At 41.1% G+C, this 24,974-nt stretch overlaps 1 protein-coding gene across 1 annotated transcript; it reads left to right on the forward strand.

The window, feature by feature from the left end:
• Window positions 1–300: 300 nt before the first annotated feature.
• On the forward strand, window positions 301–24,350 carry LOC107388294 (zinc finger protein 585A). Its single transcript, XM_054743702.2, has 17 exons — window positions 301–525; window positions 1,294–1,555; window positions 4,693–4,867; window positions 5,528–5,580; window positions 6,410–6,563; window positions 6,640–6,723; window positions 6,949–7,020; window positions 7,121–7,207; window positions 7,583–7,657; window positions 7,907–8,149; window positions 8,251–9,032; window positions 9,889–10,035; window positions 16,250–16,370; window positions 16,541–17,493; window positions 17,576–17,744; window positions 19,511–19,642; window positions 23,044–24,350. Exons 3-17 carry the CDS (start codon window positions 4,711–4,713, stop codon window positions 23,721–23,723), a joined length of 3,909 nt encoding a protein of 1,302 aa, XP_054599677.2. The 5' UTR covers window positions 301–525; window positions 1,294–1,555; window positions 4,693–4,710; the 3' UTR covers window positions 23,724–24,350.
• Window positions 24,351–24,974: the final 624 nt, after the last annotated feature.

The raw sequence follows: 24,974 nt of genomic DNA on the forward strand, positions 1-24,974 counted from the left end.
TGTTATTCAAACTAACCGAAAATAACAGCTTTGTATTATATTCTTTTTTTTTTTCTACTTTGTTGATTTGGCTTCCAGGGTGTTCAGCTGCCCTCTGCTGTTTCTTTCAGTCATGTCAAAGTGCAAACACAAAACACAAAGTGTGTCCCTGAACAGCTACCATATTTCAAGACCGCACATGACCATGGAGCATAGATGTTGGTGAAAAAATTGAAGAAGGACAAGTCTGTGAACGGGATACACAGAATGTATAGTACACTATTATGTGCCTTACACTTCCAGCAGTCACAGACTAGTGTGAGATGACACGCCTACCGCCAGGAGGCAGTAATGCGGCTGCAAAGAAGAAAAGTACCCAGCAACCTCGACGAAGAGGAATGGGAGGAGGAAAAGTTGGAGGCCTCATTTGGTTCCACACAGCTGGCTACATCTGGAATAACGCTTTAACTAGGCTTTAAATAGCACTCGGCCTGGTTTTCTCATGACATCCTTCAAAACTGACTCCCACCTCGCATTATGTCTGAGGTAACGTGAACAAAGATGCTTTCTGACCACCGTTGGGTAAATGTAACCAGTTAACTAGCTTAGTTAACCTGTCTGGTAACATATCCCTGGTAGCAGAGCGTTATTAGCTCCTATCCATCACAGGAGGCTAGCTAGTTAGCCTGTGAATGTAAATAGAACAAGCAGCTTTGCAGTAAGTTACTTTGTTCTTTTACAGGATACGCAGAGTATGATTTTTGTCGGTTTTTATAAACAGACGAGAAATAAGCAGTTTCATGAATAATGCTATGTTTATTTAAACGTCCAGTAACATCAGTCTTTAGAGGCTAACGCCATTCACCAGCACAGGCGTTCTTACGAAGCTGAAGTTGGTTCCCATTTGTGGTTCCCGTTTTGGAAAGGGCAATTCCAGACAAATTTATTAGCATCCTTAATCTACTCCCATTACGACTCTAGCTTCACAGTCTGCTTCTAGTCTAGCTTTGAAGTGTCCAGGTGTATAGTTTTTGCACAGGACCAGTTCCAATATGGTCTAGATGCCAAATAAATACAGAAATCTGCCTTTTTTTCAGATCAAGGTTTCACACATCACAAACTACAGAACCTGGACACTTCAAACCTGGACTAGATTATTCTACATCAACAGCAGATTCTTTAAAACATAGTTTGTGAAATCACAAATTGTGATTGAGTGTCTATAAAAACCGTGAGTGGAAAATAATAAACATCAGCATCACATTTTTTCAGTAATGTTTATTCAGTTATTTTGTTTTCCAATCTTGAACCCAGATGAGAGCTTCAACCCAGAGAGAAAGGAAGAAAAATCTTCTGGAGGCCTACCTTCCTTTGAGGCATCTGCTAAGAAGACTTCTGCTTCTTATGGAGTAAAGATACGGCAAGGAATATATTCAGATGAAAAATGCTCTGAGTATGAACAAAAGAGTCTGCGAGCAGAACTCCAGGACAGCAGAAACGTTCTTGTTTTAGTAGCAAAACATCAAAAAATAACAAGCATCCCTAAAACACAGCAGCAAGAACGTCCCACTGTCCGGTACGTGCCAGAAGTAAATAGTCTTTGAGTAGAATCTGCACTAAAACCCTACTTAAGCTCAGCAAATAAATAAAAATCTGACCTATGAAACACTGCTTAGGCACAACCACATCACACTTGTCTTAGAAATGTGCTCAGGTGTTGAATTTATTGGTAGAATGTATCTCACCTCCTACAAACCCACTTTCTGCCATAAATGGTCAATCCAAAGCACTTTATGAGCACGGCTGTAACCCACCGCTGCATGGAGCATGGATATAACACAGCGGTCTTAAAAGCCTCTGTCAGCTGAATAAAAATAGCCTTCCATTTGTAAGTGGTCTTTTATTTAATCTAATTTATTGGCCATTATGAATTACTATAAGTGTGAAGTGTGGCTATTGGCTAATGCGTGTGTGTGTGTTTGTTTACAGAAGCCGGAGGCTTTTTCAACGCTGAATTATATCTGTACATGCACCACAACGATGGGTTACATCTGTGCTTTGTCATAATGTAGTCCCAAGTCTAATCGGCTCCTGCAAATCCTCCGTGTTGTTTCTTACATTTCATTTGCAGTCGACATGATTATTGAGCTCACCAGAAATGATTGGCATCATTCATTTTAATCACTTTTGCACACTAATTGCTAGTGCATGCTATTCACATCCATTGTTTATGCTAAGCTAAGGCAGACGGACTGGACAATTACTGCATTGGTTACAAAATGCTTTTATTTCACTAATCTAACTGCAGGGAAATTTTCACTTAGGGGTGGAATATCTCTTTAAGGCAGAAAATGACATTTTTCATTGTCTCAAATATCAGCGTGTCTATCGGCAAATTCCTGCAAACACACCTGACATTTGCACAAGTACCCGGTTCGCTGACGTGCAGAGTTTTAGTGTTTAGCTTGATTAAACAAGGAATTCATTATCACGCCTCAGACAAATAATGCACCAATAAGTAATTTGAAGTTGTACATTTAAACTGAGTGTGATATTTGGAAAAACAATATATTTTCAGAGACTCTCTTGGTCAGCTTGCTTCCCACACCAAACCTTCCGTCAGGAATCTTGGCGTGACCTTTGACCCAGCTCTCACCCTGGATTCTCATGTCAGTTCTCTTGTTCGCTCTTCCTTCTTCCATCTCAGGAACATTGCTAAGCTGAGTCTCATTCTTTCCCGCTCTGAACTTGAGACAGTTCTCCACACCTTCATCTCCTCACGCTTAGACTACTGTAACTCTCTTTTCACGTGTCTGAGCAGAACCTCCCTGAACCGTCTACAGGTGGTTCAGAACGCCTGTGCTCGGCTTCTGACCAAATCCTCCAAACACACCCACATCACCCTGCTTCTCCCCCAGCTTCACTGGCTGCCAGTCAACTTCAGGGTTCATTTCAACAAGATCCTGGTTCTGGTCTATAGGGCCTTACATGGACAAGCACCCTCTTACATTGGTGATCTTCTTAGTCCCTACACCCCCAGCAGGTCCCTGAGGTCCAGTGATCAAAGACTACTGGTTGTGCAGCACCAGGCTAAAGACCAAAGGTGACAGATCATTTGCTGCTGTGACCCCCAGACTCTGGAACTCTCTCCCCCTGAGCCTGAGATCAGTGGACTCAGTGGTCTCCTTTAAAAAGCAGCTGAAGACTCACTTGTTCAAGCTGGCTTTTGTATGACCTTCTTCACCACTCTCTCTTTATTCTGCTCTCCCCACCTATTCCACCTTCCTCAGGTTCCACTGATTTTCCTCTTTCCTATTCACTCTCTGTCTTTCTTAACATTTTTTAATCACAATTGTCTATTTTTGCTCATTTTAGATATATTTTTAATCATTTTCTAAATTATTTTTTATATTTTACATTTTTTGTTTTTGTGAAGCGCCTCGTGATTTTTATCTTGAGAGGCGCTATAGAAATGATATTTTCTTCTTCATCATGAAAGTCATCATTTTTATTGTCAGTTCAGAAATGTGGTGCAGTGGTTTGTGTGTGTGTGTGGGTGTGGGTGTGGGTGTGTGTGGCATTAAAACAGCTGTTCCTGGAGCATTCTCCTGCTTGGTAGTGCAACTGACAGGAAACAACTGACTGGGTGGCAAGCCAGTTTCAAAAGATCTCAGGTACTAAGATGTGGACAGACATGAGAGAGGAGATGAAGAAGTGTCTAGAGTTTAGTTCTACTAGGACCCTTCCTGGAGCCAGTTATCCCTTCAAACTGGGAAAGGAGGAAACTGGTGAGAGGGGCTACCAAGAGGCCGATGGCCACTTCTACAGGACTTTATGGCAAAGAGTGGTCATTCTGTGAATGTGACAACAATTTCATACGCGCTCCACACATGTGGCTTGTTCAGTGGGGTTGCAATTAAACAAAGCTACTTGTGAAGAGCGGCCGCATCAAAGCTCATTTGAGCTTTGCCGGAGTGCAGCTTGGAGATTCTGGAAAGCGGTCAGGTCAGATGAGATAAAAAAAATTAGCTATTTGGCCTCAACACCAAAAGGTACACTTGGTGTAAGTCCAATGCAGCTCACCGTCCACAATACACCACACCTACAGTAAAGCATCATGGTGGCAGCTGCCTGTTGTGGGGATGTTTTTCTGTCACATGCATGGGCTCTTGTTAGTGTAGAAGGAAAATGGATGGTTCAAAAACGTATCAAATTCTCGGAGGAAACCTGCTACCCTCTGCCAGAAAGTTGAAGATGAGCAGAAGATTCACTTTTCAACATGACAATGATCAGAAGCAAACAGCAACACTGACCACACGGTGGCTGAAGGAGGACAAAGTGAACGTCCTCATGTGGCCCAGTCAGAGCCCAGGCCTAAATTTCAGTTATAATCTGTGGAGGGCCTCAAGATTGTTGTCCACCAACGATTTATTAAAGCAAAAGGTGGTTCAAAATATTAACCTTTTATGAATCTCAGTATTTCTTGTTTTTTATTTTTGAATATTGTTCTGAACTGTAATTGTGATATTTTCTGTCGGATGTTATGGGTTGCATTGGATCAGTAAAGTTAGTAAAAGGTATTTTTGTTTGTTTCTGTTTAAAGATATGAAGGAAAAAGATTGAAGTCTTTTAAAGTGGGGTTTTTAATATTCTATACCCATTGAATCAAAATTCTGAACACTGTCGCCGATTGGTCTTGTGATATGTGCTTAGGACGCTCCTGGACACCTGATGTCCCACAGACCAAAGATGGCGTCCGAGAACATAAAGGACAGAACGCTCCAGCTGACCGTCAGGCTACAGGCTGGAGGAGAAGAGGAGGAGGAGCGGGATGAAGATATCGGAGGTTTAATCAACTCTGATGGAGAAGTGGTTGATTGGGATGGAAGTAAGCAATTGAAAACAACTAATTTACTTACTCAAAATGTTTTGTTTGTTTTGTGGAGAACAGTGTTCTGCTGGCCACCTCAAAAGCAGCCAGTGCTCTTATTTCTCCTGTAAAGACTCAGGATAACTTTATTTTGCAGACCGACACAAAATCACAAACAGTGCACTGAACTTGGATCTCCTGGTCTCTGTTAGGCTAATCCAAATTCCTCTGGTGAGAAGCTGACATTTATTAGTCACAAGCAAGCACACACATCTAAGGATTCTTCCCAAACTCTCTGGTATTCATCTTTTTAATTGTCAAATTCTCACACTGAAACCCGTGAGGGAGATCACACGGTAGTCTTATCTGCAGGGGAGTGAATATCACTCTCTGTCCTGGTGGAAAGGTTTTGTGTTATCTCTCCAGCTACAAGGCTGGGAAAACGGCGTTGAATAAAACCAACCAACCAAACTATTGCATCTATGGAGAATGAATTAGGCTTGTGGAAAACGTTAAGTGCAACATTACGCATAAAAACGGCGAGGAAAGCGTCGTGGGGTTCTATAGAGCAACCTTGATTGGCCATCATTTCCCAAATAGAACTGTTCACATTTAGAAATTAAATGAACTAGAAGGTCGTAACTTATAATGTGTCATTTTTGTTAATGTTTTCTTCAGGAAACACTTCTGACCAAGGCTGTGATTGTGAAGATGTGTCCCAATGTAGGAAGGTACATTTATTTCTAATCTCTTTAAAAAAAATCATCATTTGTTAAAGGTTGAATATGGAACAATTAAAAAAGCTGTATTTAAAAAAGCAACACCTCCACGGGGCGTATAGAGGCGTGCAGAATGAAGGTTCAGTATTTCCTTTGAAAGTTATATTTAATTAGAAAACAATCAAATATTTATTTTGATACTGGGTTAATGCTCACATCTACCAGCCAATAGAGAACACCATTGCGGGTTGCCAAACAGTCCGCTCTGCACAGTGAGGATGGCTGTGGAAAATGGCGGACTCTGCTATCCAAACAGCTGCTTCTGAGCCCAGAAGATGATGTTATCTTTCTCAGAAGAGAAGCGACCATAAAAGAACTAAAACCAGAGTGAGTTTAGATGAAGCCCACAACAGATAGACCCATATTAACAATTTCACATATCGGTGGCGAACCTGGTACTATGTTCTATTGTTGCAGCTACAACCTCCACACACTAGATGTCACTTTGGCATCTGTGTTCCATATTCCACTTTTAAAGCAGACTTCCTTCACTTCAGTTGGGAGAATAAAAAAATGCTTATGATATTGATTTCTGGAGATTGTCAAATTAGAGAACAGGAAAAATTAAGCAAAATATTCCTGAAAGTAAATTTCTTATTTAATCCAAAAGCCCACCTAAATTTGATGTGATTTCCACACATGCATGAACAGCCAGAGCAGCTGTGACGTCATGTTTCATGTGATCACTTTGGGTTTCGCCTCATGGCAGCTCAATCAGAAGACCTAAATTAGAGAGGGACTTCTAGATGTGCTTTTCCTTTTCTGTTGTTTTTGATCCCAGAGAGTCATTCTGTCTACATCACAGCTGCAAGACCAAAACCAGATGGACACCAGTGGTCCAACTGTCCTAGTGCAGGTTGTGTCTGAGGAGGAAGATGAAGAGGAACCAAAGGAGAGAACCGTAAAGATGAACGCTACCAAACCTTTAAGCTCTGGTAAATCTGATTAGTAAAGCTGATTGGTATTAACTGGGATCGGTTTCTGAGATGACCCTTTTGTTTGTTTTAACAGGAAAGAGATCAAAGCGAAAGAAAAAGATTCTAGTGGAGCCTTTGGTGAAATCAGACATGAGAACAGATGTTCCTGCAAATGCTGGTGAGTGATGACAAGCAAAGGAGTACCACACTGAAAAGTTTAGTCGATCTTAATTCAATTCAATTCAAAAATACTTTATTAATCCCTGAGGGAAATTGATTGCTGTAGTAGCTCAGAATAATAATCAAGTCTTCAAAGAGTTGAGGTTAAAATAGAGTTTTTAACATTTACTTTTACATCTTTTATAAAATTTATACTAATCTTGGTTTTTTCTCTCTCAATAAGCAAAGAGAAGAAGCAGAGGACACATTTCTCAGCCTCCAGTGTCTGGTGAGAACGTAGAGGCAGATCCAAGAGGTAAGCATTAGTTGTGATGGATATTTAAGGCATTAAAATATTACATTTATTACATTTACATGTTTTTGCTTTGTTCTAATATATCTTTCTTATCTTAAAGTGTCAAGGCGTAGCCAAAGAAAGAGAAAGATTTGCACTTTAACTAAACCAGAGGAAGTAAGCCCAAAACCCACCCGGGTTGTTGCTGGTAAGACGAGAACAACTTTACATTCTTTCATTTTAGCACGTTCTGAATTTAATTTTGCTTTTTGATTTGTTGCATGTTTTTCTTAAAAAGGATCTAAACGGTGAAGTTTTCCATTTCAGTTGGGTCTTTTTGAAAATGGCATCATGGAATGGAAATTAAATTAGTACAATAATTTTAAGCGGAGGAAGAGCTGCAGATGCTTCTAGCAGGTTTTTCAGTCTCAGCTTTGTTCTGTTTACATGCAGAAATGCAAAAAGTGATACATAATAAACTTTGATTCTACAATGTCCCGAGCAGATTTTCAGTCCTGCAGTAATCTGATTCACATTTGACTAAAGTGGTGAACTCGTTCCTTTTTTTTTTTTAATATCACAGCAAGGCGACCTTATAAAAGAAGAAAAGATGCTAAACCAGTTGCAAAAGAAGGTGAAACCACAAGTGTGTCAACTGGTAAGACTCAATATTTGTTGCTGTATACCTTCTGTCCTCTGATGGAGGATTTAAGTTCTGCAAGTAGCAAGTGTCAGTTATGTTTATGAATTTAGCAGATGCTTTTGTCCAAAGCGACTTACAAGTTATTTTATGTTTTTGTGAAACAGTTCTATAATTCCATCCAGATACTTTCAGAAAGCCCTTAGATTTCAGTAGAATCACGGGGGAGCTGGTGTCCATCAACCTAATGTTTCCTCCTCTGCTTAGGAAAAAAACGCCCCGGAAGAAAGATGGTTTGTTTTCCAATAGAAATCCCCCCTGAACTCCTAAAAACGCCCAAAGAGAAGATTGAGTATCGCTGCTCTGTTTGTGGCAAAGAGTTTCCCCACGCCTACAAACTAGAGCGACATGAGCTGATCCACACAGGAGAGAAACCCTACTGCTGCTCCCTCTGTGGTCGGGGTTTTAACCAGAAGGGAAACCTGAAAACGCACTTCAAAGTTCACCTCGGTGAGAGTTGTACAGGAATGGATGAAAGTTTTAGCCTAACGCCTATCATAATAATGTTGCTACATTTTCCAAAAATTGCTAACCCTTTTATTTTTGTCAAGGACGTAAAGGCACAGTCGACAATGAAGTTGAGGAGAATCCCTCTGCGTCAGAACTTTCAGACTACCTAAAGTCTCTGCCCGGAGAATCCCATGTCCGCTCATCCTTCCTCTGCCTGGATTGTGGAAAGGAGTGTGAGAGTCAATCAGCTCTACAAGCGCACCATATCACCACTCACGGAGAGACCCCCACTGAAGCCAACACCGCCAAGCACAGCGCGTCACAGTTCCTCTTCTGCCGCCGGTGTGGCATTCAGTTTGACGATAAAGAAAAAATGGAAGAGCACATGAAAACTCACATCAAGGAGAAGCCCTACCCATGCCCTGATTGCGGGAAGAGGTTCATAAACGAGAGTTACATACAAGTCCATCAGCGCATACATACGGGAGAGAGACCATTCCTCTGTTCACACTGTGGGAAAGGCTTTCACACCGCTTCCTCCCTCAAACTCCACAAGATGCAGCACTCTGGGGAGAGGCCGTTTGCGTGTTCGATTTGTGGCAAGACTTTTCGTATTAACTCCTACCTAAATGCACATTACCAGACCCACATCAAGGACAGGCCGTTCGTTTGTAGAGTGTGTGGAAAAGGCTACTCCCGAGCCGAGGAGCTGAAGGTCCACCTCAGGCTTCACACTGGAGAGCGACCCTACGAGTGCGGGGAATGTAGGAAGAGCTTTATTTACCGCCAAGGACTGCGACAGCACCAGCGCACGCACGCTGGGAGGCGCATCGGGCCGACCAGACAGCTCGGTAGACCCAAACAGCAGGTCAAGCTGGATATTTAACAGCTGATGCGTTTTAGTTGTTAACCGTGTTTGACAATGTTGCAGTTGTTGCTCTTCCTCTTCCCCAGCTTTCTTCCATTCCTCCCACTCAAAGCCAAAACACACACTGCTGAAAATATGATTCCTGGCCATCTATTTGTGTTTCTTTTTTCTGTGTGTATTCTGCTCATGTTTAATGTTTCCTCTTTGCTAGTAGCCCGTATGTACAATTTGAGTGCCTTTGTGTCCTGCATGCCAAAAAAACAAAAAAAAAACGTTATTGTTGGGGATGAACCGAAAATTTCCCCTGAAGGGCCTTTTCGGTTTTTGGCTGAAACACCTAAATCACCGAGACAACACGGCCGCATTAGGCCGTCAGGTGAACCCCGCTTTAGTTTCATCTCGCTCTACCCTCAAGTGGCAACTTGCTCTTTGCTTCATAAAATTGTACATTCGTACTGATCTGAAAAGTAAAGTTTTCTCCTTTTAGTAGTGCTGTTTTATTACGATTGCTGGAATAGTCATATCAATTATATGATGCACTTTTTACTTTAAGTTTAACATCTACCGTGTCTGCCCGGCTTTCTTCTTTTACATTTTCACTACATCTGTCACTATTAACAGTGTTTTACCATCCTTTCTACACCCACCATGTTTTGAACATGGCTAATTAAGCTTTGGATCATGCGTGTAAAGTGTTTACTCTCATGAAGCACACACTCTTGCTACTCGGCTCTCCTCAGTCGAGAGTCTTCTGACGTGGATATAAAATTTTCAATAGAAACACACCCTAAAGTGTTGCTCAGATTGAAGTTACACATCTCCACTATCTTCTGGTGTAAAGTAATAACTTCATGAGGGATTGTGTTTGCAGCTGTGGCTCATTAAATGCAATATTGCAACTTTGGTTCTCAACCGGAAAAGGGTGGCCTGCCAACTCCGGGTCGGAGGAGAGGTCCTACCCCAAGTGGAGGAGTTCTCCACTTGGGTCTTGTTCTCGGGGTCTTGTTCACGAGTGAGGGTAGGAGGGATCGGGAGATCGACAGGCGGATTGGTTCAGCGTCTGCAGTGATGCGGATGCTGAGCTGATCTCTTGTGGTGAAGAGGGAGCTGAGCCAGAAAGCCAGGCTCCTCTGTAGGGTGGCCGGGCTCAGCCTTAGAGATAGGGTGAGGAGCTTGGACATTCGGGAGGGACTCGGAGTAGAACCGCTGCTCCTCCGGATCGAAAGGAGTCAGTTGAGGTGGTTTGGGCATCTGGTCAGGATGCCTCCTGGACTCCTCCCTGGGGAGGTGTTTAGGGCATGTCCTGCCAGCAGGAGGCCTCCGGGTTGACCCAGGACACGTTGGAGAGGTTACATCTCCAATCTGATCCAGAAACGCCTTGGGGTCCTGCCGGAGGAGCTGGTGGAGAAGGCCGGGGAGAGGACGGTCTAGAGCTCCCGAGTTGGGATGCTGCCCCGCGACCCGGACCCGGACCCGGATAAGCGGAGGAAGACGAGACGAGATTTCTTTCTGGTTTTTGGTTTCGGCCAATAATTTTTATTTTGGTGCATCTCTAGTCATTGTCATATGAATCACGAACTCTTCAAAAATCAGTGTTGATAGAATACAAACATTTGTAAGAAGCACCTTGAAGTTCTACTTTGTGGATGAAAGTTCAGTCAATCACAAACCGATTCCGGTAGCACTTTGATAGAAAATAAGATTTAAAAATGTTCATGAGTTTGCCAAAATGATGGTCAAGTTTATCTAACATTCATTTTTGTGGAGTAGTGACCGTGACTGTCACAAAGCACATGTGATCATTTCCATTCTTTTAAGACTGAAAGAGCTGTAAGAACAATTGTTTCAGAATGAGTCTATATCAACTTTTCTACATGTTGGTCAAAAGTGGTGTGAGTTGCTCTTAGAAAAAGGGTTTCATGGTGGGTTTTTTTTTGATAACTCATTTGTTATTAAAATAACAATTTGTTTCACCTCTTGTGGCTTTTTTTTGTCTCAACAGCTGATTTAACATTGAAATAAGAAAAAGGAGCATGAAATAAGAAAATACCCACTCATGTGTGCAAGACATCCAAAGCTCAGGTCAAATTCACCCCATTCTTCTTTCATATTTGAGCATATTCTATGTTTTTTCTTTTCATTGAGGAGAAACTCATCAAAGTCCAAAAATGAACAACTAACAGAACTGCACCTGCTTTTAATCTGGTAATTATGAAAAACCAGTGCTACCAATAAAATTTCATAATTATGTCTTTGTATCTCATTATTATGAGATATCTAAGTCATTATGAGATATCTTATATATCATAATAATGAGATAGCAAAGTCATAAATGTGTGATTGTATCGTATAATAATGAAATATTAAGTCATAAATATGAGAATATTTTATGAGAGTGGCAGAAATGGGCTAAAGTAACATTATTTATAACATTCGGACAACTATGGCTAAATGTTTTTAAACAAACAGCTTAATGCAAATGCATACCTCTCTTTTGAATGTTTTTTATTATATTTTGAATGAAGTACTTTATTATACAACATTTTTCAATATGTTGCTTTTTTAATTAAAATTTATTTATTTAAAAAACTCTATTAGCTTGTTTACAGCTGATCAAATGAAATGCATTTTTGTGTTTCTATTTTATTTTATCTTAGAAATGCATAATCTGTTACCGGAAGTTAAATTGGCAAGGCTTTTATTTTGGTACATAACCGGAAGCTAAGAGTGCCGCACGCAAGTTAGCTGCTTCAGCTAAAGAGGTTGTCATCATTACACGTAGATCTAACATGACTCGTTTGTTTGCAGGTATTTGCTGCATGGTTTGAGCATAACGAACATAATTCTGATCGATAAATAGGAGTTTTGCTTCGTCGTTCTGTTGTATTTTTTTTCGAGTGACTACTTTTATTTGGAGAGAAAATCTATGCAGAGGTTGGTCAACATGCCTATTGTCTGTTTTTAGCTAGTCGAGTTAGCGAGTGTTATTCAGAGCTGAGGATGGACAGAGACACATTAACTCTTTCTGGTCGTCCTGATAACGGAAACCTTTAATTCTGTGTTACTGGTAACGGGTTGAAGTTTAGGACAGGGACGATAGTTGTTAATTGTTATCTAGTCCTTAACTAGCAGGTCATCAATTCTCCAGAGGAGGAAGCGGTCGTTGACCATATCGGTGGTCACCGCCGCTGTCACCACTCCTACATCCCAGCACAAACATAACGTGTCAGTTGTTTTTAGTGAAAATGCTATGCCTTTGATTTTTTCTTTAACGCATTTTATGCTTGGGCGGATTTTGGGTAGTTTGCCAACTTGAAACAGAATTAATGTGTCTATTCAAAGAAGCAAAACACTGATTTTTCTAGCTAATGCTACTGAGTTAGCAGGGTTTCTCTGTGTCACGGAGGGTTTCTAAAAAGCATTTGAAGCATAGAATACACTTCTATTTAAGATCTTTATTTAACGAGCCTGTTACTGATCTTCACATTCTGCTGAGGTATCCTTGAGCAGGGCAATAGGTGTCCTTTTAGTTGGAGTCACTGAAAGATAAATGTTACAAAAAATTGTTATCCTGGGAGAAAGCTTAACACACATCTCTATCTATCTATCTATCTATCTATCTATCTATCTATCTATCTATCTATCTATCTATCTATCTATCTATCTATCTATCTATCATCTGTCTATCTATCTATCTATCTATCTATCTATCTATCTATCTATCTATCTATCTATCTATCTATCTATCAATCATACATAATAAGCATTAAATATATGCTAGGAACCATTACTGTGCTAGAGTTTGTAAACCTTATTATTTACAATTGAGATGAGACTGATGCAAATATTAATATAAAAATGTGTTTGCTAGAAAGTCTGATCTTACATTTTTGAAGGAGTAAGAAAACTGAAAATCAGGACCAGTGAATAAAAGTTGGTACCCAAATATCCTCCAAGAGGAACTCCAAACCATTCAAGAACAATTTTCCAGTATGAGGAACACTAGGGGTGTTATTCACTACTTTGATCATGATACAATGCTATATTGATACAGTGGGTTATGGTTCAATGTTTGCCGATATCTCAGATTCAGTTGCAATACTGTTTTGATTTGATTCGATTTAGGATCCACCAATTTATTTGAAATGCTATTGCAAGTGACTGAACACAGTCATTGCCTTGATTTTTTTAAATCTTGAAATGAGAGACAAATTCTTCACTGGCTGCTCTCTTACTTCTCACCATGATGCCACTAGTTTCTTCATTTATTAAGTGTAACTTCAAAATAAAATAATTTTTAAAATTAAAGTGTGTTTGATAAGTAGTTATTCTATCGATTTTTGCATTTATATCGATGTATCAATATAGATCAATGTATTGTTGCCATCCTAGGGAGCACCATAAGGTTAGAGTAGTAACGAAGTGACTGGAGGAACGAAGCATGGAAATTCTGGGGGCCATCTCCAGGTTTCCAGCCCTCGAGAGGCAGGTGGTCAAGTAAAACATTCTAATTGATTGTGAGCATGTCATTGTGAAATGCAGAAGAATCTGCTTAAATCTAACTTAATGGTCAATACAAGTTTTTGAAACGTGTGTGTGTGTGTGTGTGTGTGTGTGTGTGTGTGTGTGTGTGTGTGTGTGTGTGTGTGTGTGTGTGTGTGTGTGTGTGTGTGTGTGTGTGTGTGTGTGTGTCTGCTCTGTCTTCTCCAATCCCCAGTGAGTCGTGGAGGATGGCTGCTTATACTGAGCCAGGATTCTCTGGAGGTTTCTTCCTGTTAAAAGGGAGTTTTCCTCTCCACTGTCGCTTTATGCTTGCTTAGTATGAGGATTGCTGTAAAGTCACTGACACTAGTCAGTGACTTGATGCAATTTGCTGGGTTCCTTGTATAGGAAACATTATTTCTGATTGGCTTAATGAACTGACCTGAATTGGAAATTCTGTTTATGTGAAATGCCTTGAGACTACTCTTGTCGTGATTTGGCGCTATATAAATAAACTTGAATTGAATTGAAACCTGAAATGTTTTCTGGTTATACATCAGTATACCACAGAACTATTGACAAAATACTATAAAAGATTGAAGCAGACTACTTTGTGAAATCCAGTACTTGTCATTCTCTTTACTTTTAGCCACAGCTGTAGAGTTGTTAATTGCCAGTGGTTGGTAAAGTGGGATCTTGTTGAGCTCACTTCAGCAATGTCCCCCATGTAGAACAGACATAGACTCTTATCTAGTCATCCATAAAGACCAAGTTTACTGAGAAACCTTTTTTTTTTTTGGTTGATATTTTTTAAATCTGACTGGTCAGTCTGAGTTTAACATGCAGGCTGAATTAGGGCTGGGCAATAAATTGAAAATTTATTGTGATAGACATTTCTGACTAATCGATTTGTGATAATAAATGTGTTAATAAAAAATGAAAACGTGTGTAGGGCGGCTGCGTTCATGTCCCTTTAAGAAGCTGTACCACCTCCAGTCATGTAAAAATGTGACTCAATACATGTGACAGCCCCATCTAGTGGACAACTTTTGTTTCTGCGCACACCCGTAGTTACCGTCAATTTATTGTTATTGAGGTGAAATCCTCAATATATTGTGATATTTATTTTAGGCCACATCGCCCAGCCCTAGACTGAATGTAAAATAGTCTTCTACACCTATTTCCTGCATTAGCTGCTGATAGAAAAGCCAGACAATTGCACGTCACATTGAAAATTAGCATTCATTGAGCTCCCCCATCTTGGCTCATGGTAGGGGAAGGCTGTTGTTGATTAGGTGTCCAGGAGAGAGCAGAGCATGTCTCAGCTAGTTGAAGGTAACTGTTAGCATTAGCAACCCCACAACACATCCGAACTCCTTTAGGCTTGTCTTAATTTTTCCAAGATAAGTTGGCTGGAATTGACGCAATGAACTCCAAGCTGTGAGGCTTTAGAAGACCCCAAGATTCCACATTTAAAGATGGCTGCGCCCAGTGCTACCAGGAAGTAGTTATCGTCTTTATTTTTTTCTCATTTATATGTTCTGTTTTCTTTCTCTTCAACATTGCCTCCAAAATTGACCGGTGTTTATGGTTTTTACTTTTCCTAGCATTTATAGTTTCACATTTTATTTGTAATGTTTTTCTGGTTGTATGTGGCAAAGGGTGTGTGTGTCACTATTATTTAGATGAGGAGAATACTTGATTATATAATTCTTTTGGTTTAGTACTCAACAACACTGGTGGCTTCCGTTTGTTCCAAGTTGGAAGCTGGAATGCAAAATGAGCCCGTTATGTCATTTCCTGCTCAGAAATTCCGAGCTCCGAGGACAACTGGGACGCACGATTAGCAAAGGAAACTGGGTCACTGCTGGTCATGTTGTTGTTAGCCAATCAGAGGTGAGCTGTTTGAATATCAGGAAATAAGACTCCTTAACCTGCCGTGTTCAGCTCAACTCTGCTCTGGCTCACTTTTAGTTCCTGAAACAGTAGCGCCAGAGCTTTTGTTCCTTACAGATCAACTCACAAGGCATTTATTTATACTAGAGACCACTTCAAATGTGTTGAAAAAAAACTTGTGGAACTGGTCTTTAAATGTAACAAATGTAAAGTGATGCAATGAGCCAGTACAGATCCAGAGCAGTGAAATGTGACAGAATTTTGTTCCATAACTTCCATTGTGATTTTTGTATCTTTAAAGTCATTACCTTTGTTGTGATGTCATCTTTAAGTTCTGATAATGATAGTACTGGGTAACCACTGAGTTTACCCAGTTGTCTGTTTTAGATTTAGCAGAATCCACTCTTCTCTGAGTAGCTCAGCTGGTAACAGATGACAGAGACTAAACTGAGAGCTCTGAGAAATCTGCAGCATTTTTTTCCTGAACCCACTTCCTGATCTTGCCATTTATAAACTAGAGCTGGAATGTTTTTCTGGCTCAGCTGGTCAACAGCAGGCTGAGGCAAGCATCCTACCCTGAAAGTATTTAAAGGTCAGCTGAATTTTCTCTGCTTCACAGATCAACCCCTAAATTAGACGTTTGTCCATGTTTTGATTTTGATGGTAAACCCATAGAAGGCATGGCTAAAAAATGACCACTGGGTTTGTTTTTTTCCACCTTCCCAAAAATAAAAAAAGACGATTTAGTGCACATTAAGCAAATGTCAAACAAACCTAGTTACATAGTTATGATGTGAATGTTTTCATTTTCTATACTGAAATATGACTTCTCCTTTACTAGATTGAGCATTTGAAAGATGGGCTCTGAGAACCCAGATGACTTTGAACCAGCTGTGGTTCTTGTTGATGAAGATCAGCAAGAAATAGGAGGCCTAATCAATTCTGATGGTGAAGAAGTAGATTTCTTCGATCCCAGTGAGTAAATGAAGCATCACTGAAAAAAATGCTCATTTGAATTGAATTATTGACACAACATCTTATCTTTGGTGGTCTGAGGTGATTTCTAAATGATCTCAATCATGATTGCAGATTTTTATCTTTATTTTTGAATACTGGGTGTTAAATGCTGTTCTTGATGTTTGCAGGTGGGAATGCCGTCTCTGGTGTCATTCCTGCTGAAGCTCCCTCAAAGACATGTAATGAAATTGAGAACGAAAAAACGCCAGCTCTTCACAGCTGCTCCGTGTGTGGCAAAGACTTCCCTTACGCCTCTAAACTTCAGCGTCATCTCCGAACTCATTCAGGAGAGAGACCTTTTCCCTGCTCTGTGTGCGAAAAGAGATTTCCAGAAAAGGGGCTTCTCATGATTCACCAACGGATTCACACGGGGGAAAAGCCATTTGCGTGCACTTTCTGTGAGAAGAGGTTTGCCAGTCAAGGGGAGCTGCGGCTACACCGGCGGACACACACTGGTGAGAGGCCCTATCACTGCTCCATCTGTCTTAAGAGCTTTTCTCGGCACTGGCACCTGAAAACGCACCTAGAGGCCATGCACTCCGAGATTGTTGCGGGCTTCACGAGGAAGAAGTTTCCATGCTCGGATTGTGATAAGAGCTGCAACTCCGCGGCCGAGCTGAGGGATCATCAGAGGACTCACACTGGCGAGAGGCCCTTCCAGTGTTCATTCTGTGACAAACGCTTTGCCTTGTCAGGAACACTTGTGAGACACGAGCGTCTCCATACCGGCATCACACCTTACCACTGCGCCGACTGTGGCAAGACATTTGCACAGCAGTGGACGTTGACCACACACATGCGAACTCACAGGGGGGAGAAACCGTACAGCTGCACGCAGTGTGACAAGTCTTTTGTTGCTCCAGGGGAGCTTCGGAGGCACACCAGGATACACACCGGAGAGAAGCCGTACACCTGCACCGACTGTGGAAGGCACTTTTCATTAGCAGGAACTCTAAGAAATCACAAGCGTTCGTGCACGCAGAGCAAGGACGAAGTTGTTACTAGTGCTGTCTTAGACGAAGCTCAAGCTTCAGGCGATGAGTTGTCCCAGCAAAAACCGGACAGCAACTTCGGCTGCAAGGTAGTGACCGTAAACAGCCGCTTTGGAATAAGCCTGTCGTCTATTGGCCATGTTGTTTCAACTCACTTGTCAAACTTTGCAGGTGGCTGACAGTCAGACCCTGCCTACTGAAGCTGAGCTCCCATCCTCACACAGTCTGAACAGTGTCAACGCCGTTCAGAGAGACCCAGTCCCCCGTTTGGAGGACGTTGCTTCCACACCCCATGTGAACTTAGTGGTAAAAGAGGAGGAAGACGAGGACCTTTTGTGTGGTATTTAAAATGCACCTTACTGATTTCCTACTGTCTGCACGTATTAAAGGGATTTGAGATATAATAGAACTCTGATGTCAACAATGGTAAATTGTAAAAAAGAAAGGAAAAAAGGGTAAATGGCCTGTATTGATATAGCCCCTTCTAGGGTTCTAAAACCCCTCAAAGTGCTTTACAACTAACAAGTCATTCACATGAGGCTGCCGTACACTGGCGTCACCGGTCCATCTGACCACCACCAACAGGCAAGGTGGGTTAAGTGTCTTGCCCAAGGACAGATGGGGGCACTGAACCCCTCTGCCAGTCTATTCGTGATTTCAAAAATTCTGAATCATTACTTTAAATAGAGTTTGTGTGACTTTATCCATCCATTGATTATCGTCCATTTATCCAGGGTTGGGTTGCAGGGACAGCAGCCTGAGCACAGAGGCCCAGAATTCCCTCTCACCTATCATTTGGGCCAGCTCTTCCGTGGGAAGCCCAAGGCGTTCCCTGGCCAGCTGAGGAACATAGACCCTCTAACATGTCCTGGGTCTTCCCTTGGGTCTCCTCAAATGTTGGACATGGCTGGTTAAACCTCACCAGGGAGGGGTCCAGGAGGCATCCTAACTAGATGCCCGAGTCACCTCAACTGGCTCTTCTCGATATGGAGGAGCAGTAGGTCTACTCTGAGCCCCTCCCGGTTGACTGAGCTTGTCACCCTTTCTCTAAAGCTGCTTTTATAGTACACACCATGCCGGCAAATTGGTGTAATATTGCCGAGATGGTATGTCTATAAACGCAGCATGGCGCTGCGCGAATTATGCGGCGTTTGTTCCGCCTCGCTTGGTAGTAGTATTGCAGTAATGGTCTGTCGTATGCGCCCTGGCGCAACAGAGGCAGATGTCATGATGACGTGGGGAGTTATTGCTGAGCTCCAGCTGGCAAATTTATTGAAAATGAAAGCAAACACAGGCAATAAGGTTTGCTTTTTGAACAAATTCAACTGAGATGGCAAACTGGAGCGCCGCAGCGCTCCACGAGCCTCTCTGTTAGAGCTGAAGCTCAGATCACCAGAGACTGCACAGGGACCGATGGGGACAGACACCTTTAGGAGCGGCTTGTTAAAAAAAACTTAACGATCACGGCTTCAATCGCAACAAAAAGCAAGTTATGTCTAAGATAAACAGAAGTCTGCGGCAGCGCAGAGACCGCCCCATACCCCCTTTATACCGCCATCACCTAATCTTTACTAAAATTGCCATCTGATTGCACCACATTACCGCCACGCTCTTATAAACGACCTTTATCCTCTCCAGGGAGCCGCGGCAAATCCCGTTTTGCAAACGCTCTGGTCCAATAAAAGCAGCTTGTGGGAGAGCCCAGTCACCCTGTGGAGAAAACTCATTTCGGTCGTTTGTATCCGCAATCTTGTTCTTTTGGTCACTACCCAAAGCTCGTGACCATAGGTCAGGGTTGGAACGTAGATCAACCAGTAAATTGAGAGCTTCACCTTCCGGCTCAGCTCTCTGTTCCCCACAACAGACCGGTACGACGTCTACGTTATTGCTGACACAGCACCAATCCGCCTGTTGATCTCGCGCTCCATATTTCCCTCACTCATGAACAAGACCCCGAGATGCTTAAACTCCTCCAATTGGGACAGGACCTCATACCTGACCCGGAGAAGGCATTCTACCCTTTTCCAACTCAAGACCATGGTCTCAGATTTAGAGCTGATTCTCTACTTCAACGATGTTTAATTTCTGTGTGGTGCTTTTCTCTAGAAGACGAAAGTCCAGACCAAACATCTGCAGATGAAGACTGTTCCTCTCAGGAGGAAACTGAAGAGCAGGACCAGGAAAGCAGCGCAGACATTCATATTACTGTAAAGGAAGAGGAGGAGGAATCTGTAAATGGTAAGAAAAACATCTCGTTACTCTTTACTGCGTGTGATTGTATAAGTTGTTGCTACCAGTCATTAGCTGGGTTATTAAACTGGTTTGGAAGGTTTGTGACTGAATAACATAAAATGAGGCCATATATGCGTTGAACTGGCAGCATAAAAAGACCCTTCACATTAATAAGAGATCTGACCTAAACTGAATAAAGCAAAAATCTTTTTACTAGATTATAACATTGTCTGGTTAAAGTGGTTACATTTGTGCTGTGTTTGGATCTGTTTTGTGACATGAGTGCTTTAAGTCACCCTCATTTAGCCGTGCTTCCTCAGAACCTGCAAAAGACGTTGGATGTGCTACTACTAGTTTATCAGTTTAATTATAGATCCACTAGGATAAATACAATAAAGTTTATCTTTCACCAAATAGAATATTTACTAAGAAATCACAATATAACTATAGACACATTACTTGTCTTTGTGTGTGTGTGTGTGTGTGTGTGTGTGTGTGTGTGTGTGTGTGTGTGTGTGTGTGTGTGTGTGTGTGTGTGTGTGTGTGTGTGTGTGTGTGTGTGTGTGTGTGTGCGCGCTGTCTTCTCGATCCCCAGTGAGTCGTGGAGGATGGCTGCTTATACTGAGCCAGGATCCTCTGGAGGTTTCTTCCTGTTAAAAGGGAGTTTTCCTCTCCACTGTCGCTTTATGCTTGCTTAGTATGAGGATTGCTGTAAAGTCACTGACACTAGTCAGTGACTTGATGCAATTTGCTGGGTTCCTTATATAGGAAACATTATTTCTGATTGGCTTAATGAACTGACCTGAATTGGAATGTTTATTATGTGAAGTGTCTTGAGACGACTCTTGTCGTGATTTGGCGCTTTATAAATAAACTTGAATTGAAAAGTGAAAAGCAAAACCAACACAGATAAATTGGCCTGTAAGGTCCATGATAGTGATCTGCAGAGAACACATTTGCAATTTTCAGCACAGAATAATAATAAGATTTTCCAGTCAGGCAAGTTGTAGACTATGCCGCTATCAGCATTTCCCATCAGATGACCAGAAGATGGCCAATAGTTGTATTTTTCTACATCCTTAATGTGCCTGCATACAAATAATTTGTGTTGTAGACCAACATCCACCAAGGCTGGAACAATAATTGGCGAGGAGCTGGGCCTTGAGCAGAGGTGTGTTTAAATGCCTCATAAACTAATAACATTGTGTTTCCTGACTTACTCTGATTCTCTTGATGCTCATTTTTACCACTTTTAACAGTGGAAAGTAATACTGGGAAGAAAAATGCCCAGGGGCCAAAAACAAAAAAGTTTAAAACCAACATTTTTATGAACAAGGAAGCCTAACGAGATGAAACATAAACTGGATAATGAATAATTGTTTTTAACCCTCTGGGGTCCATGGACGCGTATACGCGTCTTTTGAACGGGTCTGATTTGGGACATTGTAGCAGCAAGACTCCGCCTCCCTGAGTTTCGGTTTCAATTCAGCTTTAAAAAGGAGATTATAAACTACACCCAGTTTTTAAATTTTGTTAATAGGCAACGTAAAAGCGGAGTTATACTAAACTAAAAAACGACCTATTTTTAGACAATCTGATAACTTGTCAAAACAGCAGTTTAGTAATCCGTGAGAGGGAATGTGCTTGTGAATATAAAAGCCCCCACAAAAACATGAGATCCTTTCGCTGTTGGTGGAAGTCTCACATATTCAATTGATAAAAACTATCATTATGTAGCTGAAAGAGAGGAAGGCCGCACGAGTAAAGAGATGTGCGCAAAAAGGAGCCGCTTCGCGGAGAAAGGAGTGGCGCGAACGGAGTAACAACAAACAATTAGACAAATATTGACGGTAAATTTCATATTTTGGAGCGATCTGGACAGATATATTGTCTCTGCAGTTTAGTAGGCTTTTATTAGGCTTTAATAAAGGATGATGAGAAGGATAAATGTCCACCAGGCAGGTCAGATAGTACGGCTGTTTTTTGAACTGGAAGCAGAGGAAGTGGACAGAGACTCACAGCCGGAGTCTGAGGCAAATAGCGAGGATGTTGATGAGGATGTGGCAGATCCATCCTTCCTCATAGAAGAGTTGGGTCATGATGAGGTAGAGGATGAAGGCAGAGATCCAGCTTCTCGGAGATCCAACAAGAGGAGTGGGTGGCGCCGCGCAGCTGTCAGATCTCGGCGTGGGACAGAGCCACTCCCCACTCCAAAATGCATGTACATTATTGCCAAATTAATAAAATAAGTATAAAATCAGATAGTCCAGGTTGTCCTGAAACAAATGATACCCCATAAGGCAATATTTATTGTTTTTATTAGAAAATACAAAAGAAAAACCAAAATGAGTCAAAAACGGTGATTTACACCCTGGACCCCAGAGGTCTAATTTTTTATTTTATTTGTTATTTGCTATATTTAGTCATATTTTTTTTATAAATGGACAATCTAGATTACCATTCTAAATTATAAAAAACATTTGTCATAAATGTTTCTTGGTTTCACAGTAAAATGAACAACTTTTTTCCAATTCGGATTTTATGATTTTGAGTGATTTGAGGTCTAATATGCAACCCCTTTATGTCCAAATATAAAAAATAAGTATAAATTCATAAGGTCCAGGTTGTGCTGAAAAGATTGATACCACATAAGGCAGTGGTTATGGTTTTTATTTTGGAAATACAAAGGAAAACTCTAAATTAGTCAAAAACAGCAAATACACCGTGGACCCCGGAGGGTTAATGCCGATTTAGATGTGGGTCAAAACCACACCAAAGTGTGTATCGATAAATCTGTTCAAACAAAAATAATATAGAATACCACTAGAGGGAGCCCCAGTGTGAGGGCAGATTGGCAAATTTTTCCAGAGGAAGCAAAGTCCTTTTATTTTTATTTGTTTGAGGAAAAAAAGCAAAAATTATTTTACGATGATTTTTATCTATTTATCTTCTTCAGAAAAGGCAGGTATAATATTACAGGATTTATAAATTTTAATAAGAAAAGAAAAGAAATTATAAACAAAATAACAGAGCAAAATTATACAGCATATTTTAGGCATATTAGTAAAAACAAATCATCATAAAAACGTTATAAAGTGTCACTACACCAGCAGCCTGCTGGAGAGGAAAGATTCCTCATTCTAGAAACACAATTGGGAGCAGCGCAAAGGCCCTCCTGGGGCCGCACTTTGGTCGCGCCTGATGGAGAGCATCCTCCAGCACAATAAACAAACAAATAAATAGTCCCCACTGTGGATCTATTTCCATTTAATCAAACTGACTGATGAGATAATTATCACATTCCTTTACATTCATGATTTCATTAATCAAGCACAATATAACATTGTTTGAGTACAAGGCATCGTCACTAAATGACTGTTTTTCTTTTTTTTCCTTTTCACCCACAGTGTCAGGAGAAGATCCCGATTCTTTTTCAGGGAGCGAGAAAGACACTCGAGTGTCACCAGTACTGAAGCAGCGTAGCAAAAAGAGTACGTACTGCTGCGGGCTCTGTGGAAGAGACTGCCACAAGATGTCAGCCCTTCAGATCCACATGCGAATCCACTCGGGCGAGAAACCCTTCCAGTGCACGCTGTGTGGGAAACAGTTCACGCAGAAAGGTCAGCTCAAAGGTCATTACAAAGTCCACACAGGTGAAAAGCCGTTCTCCTGCCCGGAGTGCGGCAAGAGCTTCGCCCACTCGGGTGCCATGAACAGACACAGGCTCACACACACGGGGGAGAGGCCTTATCAGTGCTCCGTGTGCGACCGGAGCTTCAACCAGTCCGGCCGCCTGAGGGAGCATGAGAAAATTCATTTAGGGGAGAAGTTCAGCTGTCCTGAGTGCAACAAAAGCTTCACGCGTTCCTCAAGCCTCAAGAATCATTTCAGACTTCACACTGGTGAGAGGCCGTATGGCTGCGACATCTGCGGCAGGGGATTCAGTCGCTCGCAGAGCCTGAGGCTCCACAGACGAAAGCACAAACAGCCCCAGGCTTCGGTCCCGGTGAAGAATGACGACTTCTCCCTGAGCGACGACGACTCTCCTATTAATATGTGCATTACAGACAAAAATAATAGCGAGTAGTGATACTGTCAGGTAAAACAGAAACTTCTATGAACAGATTGTTAAACTTGTATTTGGAGCTTTACTTGAAAAGTATTAAAACATCCTGAAATCTTCAGTCAAATAGCGCCAGGTAACATCCTGCAACTAACCGTGAAGTACTTGATTATATAAATAATCACAGCCTATAATCTCTTATTAACTATAAGGGCTGTGAGGTAATACGTGCTCTAATCAGCCATTCCCATGTTAGGTACATGTGACTATTGCACTCGAATTTAGAGTATTGCTGTACGGAAAAAGGTCTGTGATTTCACTTTGTCAATGCAGTATTTGTTATTAAATTGTGTATGTGGGCCCGATAAATAATATTGTAACCAGAAACTTAATAAATCTGTCTTAAAATTGATGAGTCAGCAGCATCATTTGGGCTGCTGGAATAATAAAAGCATGTTTCATTCGGCCTGAATGGGTTTAGCAGCTTAACAAGGAGGAGGTGCAGGAATCGTCATGTGAGAAAATTAAGAGTGTCTGTGTCAAATACTACAGTTACGCCTAGAAATCATTTAAAACCATGTGGATGGAAAACATTGTTCAGTGTGCCACTGTACCTGTGTGTGTTCTGAATAATAAAAGTATTTAACAGTGTTTTGTTTGGTGTCGCCACATTAGAGTGGGATCATACGAAGAATGTAGGTTCTGGAGTTGTCTGGAAGCGTATGGTGCTGGGAAGGTGTTGGTTTGCTAGTGCAAAGAGTTTCTAAGAATGGCATGATCCAGTTTTATATGATGCATAGAATTAAACCCCTTTAATTCCAGATACTTAGAAATGTTAAAATAACAATTGTATTTGCATAATGACTTTTGCTCACCAGCACTTTCACTTTTTTTCCGTTTAATAATTTCTTCATTGCAGTTTATTTTTTGAAACCGTGCCACACCACTTTAAACTCTAAACAATTCATCTCTAATGTCTTATTTGTTGCATTTGATTATTTCTCAAAATCCTTTACTTTTATGGTCAAAAGATGAAAAATCTGCTAATTTCTACTTTCAATTGATAGTTAATATGCATTGCTGAATTAAGTACATAAACATCCAATTAAAGAACATTATTCTATGATTTTTAGTATCTCATTTTAATAAAAATTTCTACAAAACAATATGGCCTGAAAAGTTTTAGACACCTATATTTCTATTTCTATTTTTGTGTTTTGTCAACGGATTGCGTCCATTAAATATTAATTAAACTCAGTTTAATAGAGAACTATT

Source organism: Nothobranchius furzeri, chromosome 4, assembly GCF_043380555.1.
Source record: "Nothobranchius furzeri strain GRZ-AD chromosome 4, NfurGRZ-RIMD1, whole genome shotgun sequence".
NCBI classification, from domain to species: domain Eukaryota; kingdom Metazoa; phylum Chordata; class Actinopteri; order Cyprinodontiformes; family Nothobranchiidae; genus Nothobranchius; species Nothobranchius furzeri.